General features: G+C 41.6%; 1 protein-coding gene across 7 annotated transcripts in view; it reads right to left on the reverse strand.

Moving 5' to 3' along the window:
* Nucleotides 1-11,849, reverse strand: part of LOC310836598 (vascular endothelial growth factor receptor kdr-like) — a 193,094-nt gene that overhangs the window by 18,322 nt on the left and 162,923 nt on the right. For all 7 annotated transcript variants that reach the window (XM_083722058.1, XM_083722063.1, XM_083722057.1 and 4 more), the window contains 4 exons: nucleotides 8,382-8,481; nucleotides 5,641-5,746; nucleotides 2,922-3,046; nucleotides 1,430-1,508 (listed from right to left, as the gene is read on the reverse strand). In XM_083722058.1, coding sequence (XP_083578184.1) covers nucleotides 1,430-1,508; nucleotides 2,922-3,046; nucleotides 5,641-5,746; nucleotides 8,382-8,481 — 410 coding nt within the window. The remainder of the gene's footprint in view (nucleotides 1-1,429; nucleotides 1,509-2,921; nucleotides 3,047-5,640; nucleotides 5,747-8,381; nucleotides 8,482-11,849) is intronic.

The following is an 11,849-nucleotide window of genomic DNA, read 5'->3' on the forward strand; positions in this document are numbered from 1 at the left end:
TTTACTTTTACCTTTACCACAAGGGCAACACCCCCACCACACCAGTCACTACTGGTAACATATGGCAATCCCAAATGTATGATGCAATATCACTGCACTTCTGAGTGTTCCCACTCCAGTTCCAGGGAAGAGGTGCAAGAAAACTCAGAACGCAATGATGTCACACATCACATTTCTGTATTGCTAGATGCTTCTGGGGAAAAGAGAAGGGGAAGAGGTAAGGCTGCAGTATCTGGTGGTAGCTGTACAAACTCCATAACATCTGACTCTTGCCTACAACTACTCTGCTTTCTATCCAGAGTTTGGTAATGATTTTGGGAGTCTTCTTATTGATTTCAGCCAGTCTGATAGCAAGACTGTTTTCTCTTAAGGACAATCCAGTTCGATGAACACTAAAAATAACACAAGCAAAGGGAGAAAAGAGCCTAAGCCTGCACTTTGAACCTTCCCAAGCAACTCTTTGAATCAAGCATACTGAATTATTTTGACTTGTTGCACTGATACTAATCCTCATGTAAGTCATCTAATGGACTGGCGAGAGGGCTTGGCTGGGCAAGAGTCCCAAAGCAATTCAGAGCTCATTAGCAGCACCGTTATTTTAAAATGTCACCTTGATCTAAAAGCAAAGACAGATGTTACCATTAAAGTGTTTCAGTTAAAAAATATCTCCCTTTATGAAGCAGCTTCCAGAACAAAATGAGAAAAGATAGATGTCACCAATGAGAAAAGATGCAAGCTCTTGTTTGGAAATTGATAGGTATTCATTATAGGTGCCAAATAGTGAAAGAAACCCAACAGCCATTCAGTTCAGGGATGGCCAGCTTGTTGGGTCTCTCTCCCCCATCACATGCTATTTCAACAGGCTTCTGTTTTAACGTTGCCTTTTTGGCAATGACACCAACTGAGAGGCTCACCTCTGCCCACAATAATGTACTTTCAGCAAAGACTTGTTTAAGAATCCAAGAAGGAGCCCTGCTGGATCACACCATCTAGTCCAGCTTTTGTCATCATAGTAGCCAACCAGATGCCTATGAGAAGCCTGTAATGGGACATGAGCGTAATGCTCTCTTGCCATTTGAGAATCCTAGCAACTGGTGTCCAGAGGTACACTGCTACCAACAGTGGAGGTGGATTGCAGTCATCATGGCTAGTAGCCAATGGATAGTCTTGCACACTGCTCAGGCTTGCATCCTGGGGAGATCACTTCAGTTCTGCTAGCACAGTGGTTTGACTTTACCTCCAGAGGCACACACCATTGTCTCTTGAAACAGATGGATGCTGACAAAAAAAGTGGGCAGCGGGATAGAGAGGTGTTTCTTACCTGACCTTCTGGTGGATGGTTCAGTGCTGCTTTCCAAGAGAGAGACTGGGAGGAGCAAGGAAGCACAGAGTTGCATTGTGGGGAAGAAAGCATTTGGCCCAAGCTTACCTCATGCAATCTTTTTTCTTTCTTCACTGACACCTCATCAAATGTTTTCACACTGAGTGGCCGATTCTTGGGGTTAATACTGAAAACAAGGAGAATGAGAGATTCAGTCATGGACTTTCAGTTCGTTATTGTGTGGTGGAAAGATGAAAGCAACAGCTGCATTTAGCTTTCAGGCACATGTGTACTGAATCGTTTTTGTTGAGCCACAACACAATCACAACACCAGGAGAATGCTGGAGCTGGTCCCCAAAAACTTAGGACTCACCTGTGCAGTTGCTGTGTGGCCTCAACAAAGTTGTTCTAGCACCTAGCCTCAGTTGCATGGAATATGGAAATAACAGCCACCAGCCCAAAAAATAGTTTGGAGGTAAAATTAGAAAGAATGAAAAAATCTCCACAGCCTACCCTCTCTTTTTCAGGTTTCTGTAATGCTCAAAATTAAAATTAAAATGCAGTTCCCTTCAATGAATGGATAGAAGATATGTACAAACTCACAACACATGAAAAAATTGCCTATAAACATAGACTTCCCATGGACAAATTTAATGATATTTGGAATTAATTTCTATAAATGCTGTATTAGGTTAAATGTAGGTTAACTACAATAACAATCTTGTAATGTTTATAAGTTCTGTTTTTGTTTCGTATTGTATATGGTTGTTATCTCCCCCCCCCCCCGTTTTTGCTTTCCCTCCTTTTTTCACGTTTTATTTTATCCTGTGCACTTAACAATTACATACACATTACTTTTTATATTTCAATAAAGAATATAAATATATTAACAAACAAGCAAACAAAGGTGTCAAAAAACAGAACCCAGAACAGGGCTATGCAGGTAACATGACTATGAATACAGGAGAATGATACATTATGGAGGATGAAGGAAATAACCAGCAAATGGCATGACTGCTATGGAAGGGGCAAAAATGACCCCTCCAGAAAACCAAGTCAGCAGGGGAGAGGGGAGGCTCTACCATCCACTGTATTCCTGAACATATCGCTTTATTGTCTCCTACATCAGGGTCAGGAACCTCAGGCCTAATAGCCAAATGTGGTCTTCCAACTCTCTCTATTCTCTATTCCCTTAGGATTCTCCCCTGGCTGCACCTCTCACTAGTCTTGCTCTGGCCTGAAAAAGGTTCTCCATCTGCACCTTGCCATCTTCTTTAAGAAGAAATACAATTGTTGCGAAGAGATGCATTGCTGTCCCCCTAACTCACAGCCATGTCCTCCTGCAATGGAGCCACGGCCTCTGCTTGCCTGTAATAATGATGCCTTTTTGCTGGTAAAGATATATAGATGCTGTATTATCTATTTGCTGAGATTCCGCAGGCTACCCCGGACCTCTTACATGAATCCGTTTCCGTCCCGGAACAGCAAACAAACCACTGGCTTTACCCTCCTGTTAGCAAAAGCTTAGAAACAGCAGCAGCCTTCTCCCGAACCCCAAAGAGAAGGAAGAATCATTATGATCATTTTACAAAATCCTTACTAGGCTTCCAGTGTACTCCAGCGATGAAAACCCTTCTTCACATTCTCTTCAAGGATGCTGATTTTGGGTTTGGAATCTCCATCTGGGCACAATGTAATGTTCAGTGGGATGTAGTCTTTCCCATCCTACATATTTCATAATCAAGAAGAAAACAAGGGATTCATTTTTCTCACTTGACTTCAGACATTAGTGACTGTCACATTCTGCTGAGTTGGTTTCTAGCAGGTTGCCTATCCCAGAAACCCTCTGGAGTTTTGCTTCTTTCTTTCATTTTTTCTATGAAACTACTGTGAATGTATTGGCAATGCAGCAGCACGATTAGGGTTTAGGGCTTTTGACTGGCCTCTCGTCTCTGAGGTGATCTAAGGATACCTAGTGAGCTGAGATTTAGTCTTGGGTCTCCCAGCTCAAAGCCTTGATCAGGAAGACAAAAATAACAAATTTGACACTCACTTTCAGTAGCTAAAAAGATCTGCTCATCTCTGTCATTTGGCATTTCCTATAACAATTTTCAAGGCGAATATTAGCAGAACTGGAGCACCCTCTTGCACATTTTAATGTTATGCCCTCAGTTCTCCTTGATGGAAGATTTAAGGAGTTACCTTATATTAACAGGTTATGTCCCTGTGGTTCAGACCTTAATGATACAGTAAGCCATGTTTTATTGTTTTGCAATTTTAACACCACCAAATAGTTGATCAATCCACTGATCACTTTGAATCTTGGAAGTCTGATTGAAATGTTTATCTTCTTTCTGATACAAATAAGTTAATTACAGAAACGGTAGTTAAATTTCTGCTAAGTGCAATGATGATACAAGTAAAAATATTTTCCAAATAAATAAAATATTTTTCCAAAAAACACACAAAAACCCTGCCCTGAGATATTTGATAATTCTGCAATTCTATTATGGTATGTTTTATTGTGAAATCTGGATCACTTATATATCTATTTATTTAGATAATTTATACATTGTCACATACAGTGGTACCTCGGGATGCGAACAGGATCCGTTCTGGAGCCCCGTTCACATCCTGAACAGAACGCAAGACGCGACAGCAAATCTGCACGTTTCGCTGCTTCCGCGCATGCGCGTGACGTCATTTTGACCGTCTGCGCATGCAGCAAAACCCGGAAGTAACGCACTCCGGGTCACTGTGGAGTGCAACCTGAAAGCGCTCAACCTAAAGTGTATTTATCCCGAGATATGATTGTACTTTGAAAATGGCTCAAAGCGGTTTACTGCATTCTAAAAAAATCATCAAAAATACAAAACATATTTTGAAAAGTTCACGTTGTAAAGCAGCACAGAAGAATTATATAACATCCTCCCAAACAACATTATATAAATCTAAAAGAACTAACATAGTAACTACTAAAAGATCAAAATACAGAAACACAGCAAAGATGCCTAGTCCACTATATCATCATCTCTTATGCCCCTTTTCAATGTGCTAGTTTCGCTGAGTATTCTTTACATAGCCATACCCATATCCTCCAAGGGGGTCAAAATAAAGGAGCTAGACCAGGCTTTGCCAATTAGCTGTCCCTGAATGGTTTTTGACAACAGCTTTCATCAGCCCAAGCCAGGGCACAAGGCTGATGGGAGTTATGGTCAAAAGCATCTGGAGGGCACCAGGATGGTGCAGGCTGTGTTAGATGAGCTTCCCAGAAGACGTGTCTCAGGATATCTGCACATCATTGTTGCTACATTTTCTTCTAAGGAGCTCAAGGTGGGGCACATAGTTCTCCCCCTCATTTAATCCCCACAACAACCCTGTGAGGTAGGCTAGGCTGAGAGGCAGCAACAGGCCTAGGATCTCTATTCAGTTTCAGTTTCTGTTTGATTATGTATTTTGTGTTCTCATTTTGTATTTTTATGTTGTGAACCTTTCTGTGTTCTTTAGACGAAGGGTGGTATGCAAATTTAATAAATAATAGCAATAACAATGACTCAGCGGGGATTTGAACCCTGGTCCCCCTAAGTCCTAGTTTGGTCCTCTAACCATTACATCACCCCACGAAGACCCTTTTCAATTCTGCCACCCCCCTCTTCACCTACTTTTATTCTTCTTGTTCCTTAACATCATCTTTTCTTTCTTGTTCTCCTTGGCTATGTTTGGAATACACAAATTATACTCCCCACCCCCACATGGCAAACTAGGTCTCCATCAACTGAGCTTCACTGATTTGTTTCGCCAAGTGAAAAGGGAGAACTGAAAACCAAGATACTGAAGGTTACATAACAGCTCTGCTCTAAAAGCAGAAATAAAAGGTTGATCAAGCTATTGTGAAGCAGGCAATTATGTAATTGCCTTTGTGGGACACAAAGCCTTTTATGTTAAAGCCCTTGAATGCAATGATGAGTTTAGGACACCGGATACATGTTTGTGTCCAAGCTACACATCTAAGGAGAAACAAGGTAATCACTTTCTGGATGCTGAAAACTAATTAAAAAATATGCATATTGTTTATCTAGGGAGGCAAATTAGGCTTTCAATGATTGGACATGATTTTTTTTTTGCTGGTCATGCATGGCTACAACGGGATCTGTGAGCATGAGATATATTGTGCCCATTCAACATTTGCTCTGTATTTTCCGCTATGGTGCAACCTTTAACAAACTTGTTTAATGTAAGGTCCCATATTTCAGCAAAAGCACACAAGCTCTGCACACATTGATTCAACTTGAAACAAGATAGATTTCCCCGAACTTTACCTGTTGAACATTTGCCTGGAGCAAGTCTCCTAAACGTTCCACAAGTTCAGAGAAGGTGGGCCTCTCTGTCGGCACTCCATGCCAGCAATCCAGCATGGTCTTGTAGCTACAAGAAAAGAGAATTGAGCTTTAAACATCAACAGTTCTTATTCACTTGTGATGTTACCTTTGCTCTTCCTGTCACCATCTGAAAGTTGGTATAAGGACTTGTCCCGACTTCTTTTTGTGCCACGCTTTCAAGGTCTGTGTCCGAGCATGTGTTTTTGTTTTTTGTTTTGTTCCACTGCCTTCCCAGATTGCAGACCTGGGTGATGCTTTTCTAGAGCAGATTACCAAAAATTCAGAAAGGAGTGGTACAATAGTAATGGGAGACTTCTACTACCCAAATATCTTTTGGATGACAGGTCCAATGATATTACATTGGCCATGGCAAAGTTTCTTCCTGAAGTTAAAAGAAACAAAGATCACCATGCTTGAGACGTAACAAAATGACGGCCTCGGTTTCTCTCTCTTTTGTGATTGGCTGTCTTAAATGTATTTTGTTCTGAAATTGTTCTATGGGTCTTTGGACTGCAATAAAGATTTATTTATCTGTTGGAACTCAAACTCTGCCAAAAATGTAAAGTCCAACAAATTCCTCAACTGCTTCAATGACAATTTCATTTTCTAGAAGGTGGAAGAAGCAACAAAGGGGAAATCTATCTTGGATCTGGTCCTCACCAACAGGGAGGAACAGATCAACAAGTGGAAGTACAGGGAATCTTGGGAGGAAGTGATCATGTCCTCTTGGGTTTCATGATACAGGGAAAAGGGAAAGCTGAGTGTAGTCAGACACGTACTATGGACTATAAGAAGGTCAATTTCAAAAAGCTGAAGTTACTACTGGGTGAGATACCATGATCAAAAATACTTAAGGAGAAAGGAGTCCAAGATGGATGCTAATTTCTTAAAGGTGAAATACTGAAGACACAAAAGCAGACAATTCCAAGAAAGAAAAAGTGGGAGGCATCTAAAGAAACCAGTACAATTGCATAAGGAGCTCACGGATGAGTGGAGAAGGGCATGTCTAGGGAAGGGATAAATGGAAAAGCACGAAAGGAAGCCCGCACTTGCAGGCAGAAGTTCAGGCAGGCTAAAGTGCAGAGTGAACTCAGGCTTGCAAGAGAGGTTAAAAAAAAATATAAAAGGTCTCTTTGGCTATGTTTGAAGAGAGAGGAAGAATAAGCAAGTAGTAGGTCCTTTGGATGGAGAAGAGGGAGAAATGCTATTGGGGGACAGAGAGAAGCCAGAGCAGCTCAGCACCTCCTTTGCCTCTTTTGTCACTTCCAGAAAAGCAGTTCCCAACCTGATGATAACAAAATTAATGATGCAAGGAGGGAGCTGCAGCCGAAGATAGGAAAAGAAGTGGTAAGGGAACACCTAGCTACTTTAAATGAATTTAGATCTCCAGGGCCTGATGAGCTTCACTCAAGGTACTAATGGAGCATGCAGATATAATCTCAGAGCCTCTGTCTATAATCTTTGAGAATAGCTGGAGAACAGAAAAGGTCCCTGTGAGCAAATGTCACCCACATCTTCAAAAAGGAAGTTTGGTAATAAGGCATACACTTTTCATGTAGAAGATACCAGGTTCAACCTCTGTCATCCCAGGTAGGGCTGGGAAAGACTCCCGCTTGAAATCCTGGATAGCTTCTGCCAGTCACTGTAGACAATACTGAGTTTGATGAACCAATAGGCTCACATGATGTAAGGTAGCTTCCCATGTTAACCTCTTTAAAATGATGCAGTGTGGGTTAGGATTGAGGCTGTTTCACCCCACTGCCTTGAAGGGCTGGGGCTGAATGATGCTCCTTTTCAACATGGCTATGTTTAGCTGGTGATACATCACAATGTTGAAAAGCTGTTATCACCCAACCCTAGTCATGACTGCCCACATTCTAGAAAGCTGAACCACTGAAAGGTAAGCTGACATCTTGGTATTTATGAGAGAAGACTGGTTACTACATTCTTCCCTTTTTATCACTCTTAAAAGCCAAATGCTTGTATGAATTGGTCCTAAGGTCATTTGTATGAATGAATGAACACATATTCCCAATTTCATAGTAAATCACAGTACTTTTACATGGTATAACTGTGTCCACATAAATGTTTTTAATGAAAAAAAATCCCACTTGTCCATTTAAAAGCAACTTGCATCCCACTTGTTTTTAGAACTTCTAAGGGAGGAACCCCCTCCCCCTGAATGGTAAAGAATAGATATAATTTCCTAACTGCTGCTTTTGGACTAGGTGTTGGGTGAAACAGCTGTTCAGAGTACATTACCCAGCCAGCAGCTCTGCAAGGCAAAAACCCACACAGTACTTGAAGAAGAAGGGAGAGGGTAAGGCAGGCACACTAAACATTCCAAAAGGAAGAGGAACAAAGAGGCACATATGCTGAAGCACATTAATACATAATGCTGTCCATTAGCAAAATTAATTGATAGATATGATTCAGGCATTTCATCTCCTACAGGGTCAATATATCAGTACACAAGAGTGACCAAGGAAGACATGTGAATCATAATGGGGGGATTGGAAGTCATGTTGGAATTTGTGACGTGTGAACTCAATCTTTTTTTTTGTATTGAGTGTTGATAATTTTGTTGTGTATTGTTTTGTTTTGTACTTTTTAAAATAAAAAAACACAATAAAGCATTTAAAAAGAAAAAAAGAAAAGAAAGACATGCGAGATGAAATTACATTTCTGGAGTTGAATATTCTGGTGATCTCATCCTTGTCCCTTCCTTAAGGCGTCGACAGAAGTCCTCATCAATCTGCACACCTGGATATGGTGTCGCTCCTGTAGACACAAACACAGACACAGAGAGACAGTTAATGTTCTGCCAGATGCCTTAAGCAGGGCCTGCATCTCCTGCAAGTAGGATAACCCTTCCTTGATGCAACACCATCTAGCATCCCTACAAAGAAATCAGAATGAATGCTAACTAAATAGCCAACATGGACCAATCTCCTTAGGAACAGATAATGAAGAAAGCTCAATAAACTGGTCATCTGGAAGCACCCTGAAATGGAAATCTCCACTTATCATTATGGCTCAGAATTATTGATAGACAAATTATTTTTAAGCTGTCTAAGCTGGCTGCCATCAGCAAATGTGGTAGCATTGAACTGCAGAAAAAGGAGATAAGGTAAGGGGATTTGTGACCTACATACTATTATGTATAGAAAGGATGGGCTCAGGGACTTCCGGGTTGGCGCCATCGCCGAATGGCGGACTCCCTCCGAGCTCCGGAGGGAGCCTGCTCGGCAGGGGCTGGGTCCTACCGCACCGGCGATGCGGGGACCCTTAAAAACCACGGCCACGGAGGCCATGGACATGGAGACTCGGCTGGCACCGCTAGCGCCCTCCCGACTCGTGAAGGAGCCTTTTTAAAGGCTACGGATCGGGTGCCGGGGAGAAGCGTGGTGCTTTGAGTCCTCTGCTATCCCTGCCGAGCGAAGCCGCATGCCATCCGGCGGAGAGCGCTGACTTCTTCCATTGAGAATTCGGACTTTTAACAACAACCCGTGAGTAATTTGGAAACCGGGTTTAAAAGGAGAAAAAAAAGAATTTTTTTCCGGATTTGATACGAGCGGGGGGGGATCCAAAAAGGAAGTCAGTCCCCCTCCCTACCGTAAACCTTCCAAAACAAGGACTGGGAAACCAAGGTCCAAAAAGAATTGTATCGCTGATAAAAACTAAGAATTCCACGATGGGAAATTACAAGAACTGTGCTGGAGGAAGAATTGAGGGAGAGGGAAAACGCAACCCCCCCCCCCCTGGGAACCGGGGTGATTGAGGAGAGAGCCTGGCGAAAAGCGAAGGAGATTTTGACAGCTGTCAAAGTAGCTGTCAAAGTCGGAAATTCAAAGAGGACTTTAATACGAGGACTTTGCTGGTTAAATTTTGTTACAATTAGTTACAACTCGTTAAAACTTGGATACAAAATGGCGAAAACATGGATAACAATTGGACTTTTGGACTAGAGAAAACAAAGTTACAATAATCCCCCTAGAGGAGCTTCGGGACATTACAAAGAAGGTCGTAAGTGGAAAAATACCATCGGAATTTTACAGGACTGGTTATCTTCTGGGAAAGCTGCAAAACGGAAACAATATTGTGTCTACAGGGTGTTCAGCTAAAGGAGACAATAGAATTTTCTATTGAAGAAAGGAAGGGACTGAACGCAAGTTTTTGTTCCTGAATAACAATAACCCCTGCAGACTTACTAAATTTCTGAACTAGAACGTTTTAGCAGCGGAACAAGAGGAAACTGGACTACAACTTGGAAAGAACAATAGGGGGAGCGTTATTAAAGATTTGATGCTAAATGGTTTAAAAATAATTCTAAAAATAATTATAAAAAGAAAAAGCCAGCAAGGAGTTGGGGGAAAAATGTGATTTATGGACTTTAAAAATTCCAGGCAGACAACATGGATTGGTGGTCAGGGGGAAACTAAACCGGGGACGGGGGGGGGGAAGAAATAGAATCCAAAGGCTTGTCAACTATTTTCTGAATTGGTTTTCTTTTACTTACTACACTTTCTATTTTTCATTTTCTTATATTTTTATTGTGTGGGGCGTCTTTATCATTAAAAAAAGGGGAAATTGTGGAATGGAAAGGGGGTGGGCCCTGGGGAAAGAACTTTTGTTTTGTTAGTAAGGGTATTGATGGGGATTGTACAAAATTAAATTTAAATTCGACTAATGGTTTAAACAAATTAAGTTTTAATTAGAACCGAGAGCTTGTGGAGCCAACCATATGATAGGGGAATATGGTAGGGGTGGGGGAAAGAGGGAGTCCCGGAAAGTGGGTGTATGAAAATAAGGCTTTGAATGTACTTTAATCTTTTCTTTCTGTATTTTTGAAAATCTTAATAAATATTATTTAAAAAAAAGAAAAGAAAGGATGGGCTCATAAGTGGGACCGGCCAATATCCCATTGTCCAGATGGATTTTCCCTGAAAATCTATGGCCTGGGACTAGGTAAAGAAATGTCACGAGATGGTTGCCTGCAGGTGATTCAGTTCCTCTTAGTTATGCATAGATGCGAAGTCAATGCAGACATCCCCTTGCAGCGATCAAGCAAAACTATTGTGCGAGTTCAGCTCCTTAAAAGACTCGGTCAAGAGCAAAAGTTTAAGGCAGGATAGGCTCAAGCTTTTGTTTCATGAATGGCTGATGGGATAAAAAGAAATGTGAAATGTACTGGATAGAAAATGTGTAGAGAGACAAGCCACCTCAGCCCGCTGCTTGCACCTTGTTCTCTTTTGAAGACCCTGCAGGAGCCTTGCCTCCAGTAATGACAGCTGAACTAATATGACAAGGAAACCGAAAAGAACACAAATAAATCACCCTGACTAATACAACTGTCAGGGCAAAGAAAGTAAGTGTGCAATGGAGCTGAGCAGCTCTCTAATAGACCTTGATTTCCACAGAGCAGGGTGGGGGCGAGGAAGTATCTTCCACTTCAGAATTGCAAGTGTTGGGAAAAACATGACTCTCTTCAACTATGCTTCAGGTTTTATCTCCCTTCGTGTTTTTGTTTTGTTTTTTACAGGATGCCCATAAAACTGCTGGCTTGAGACAGCCTGAAGGCAGAAAACGAAGGGAAACCAGGCCTTCTTCCTCTTCATTCATTCATTCTTGCATATGTACATTTTATTACATTTACATCCTGCCTTTCTTCAGCTTTGGAACTCAAGGAAGCCTAAATGTGGTTCTTAGTTTGTGTCCTCCATCCAGGTGCTGACCAGACCTTGACCTGCTTAGCCTCAGGTGCCTTAAGTTACTATTTGACTATAAGCATCTACAGGACAAAAGAGCAAAAGAACCCACCACTGGATCAAGACGAGGAGGATATCATCTAGCTCACCATACTGTTTCCCACAGTGGTCTAACCCAGTGCTCCCAAAGTCACCCCTGATCCTGAAGCTTACCTATCTACTGTATGTGAAAAATCATGCTTTGGGGATTTAGAACTAGACAAAATATCTGTGCTGTATGTAGTTATTGCTAATTAATACAATCCTTCTGACATGTCAGGAAGGGAACCTGAAGCAACTCCTTGGGCTGTCACTGCACACCTGGTAAATCTTAAGTCCACCTCAAATCAAACAGCAACCAGGATTGCCCCAACCCTTTGATTGCATTGCATTGTAAAATGT

Source organism: Podarcis gaigeae (assembly GCF_964106915.1).
Source record: "Podarcis gaigeae genome assembly, chromosome: Z".
Taxonomy (NCBI): domain Eukaryota; kingdom Metazoa; phylum Chordata; class Lepidosauria; order Squamata; family Lacertidae; genus Podarcis; species Podarcis gaigeae.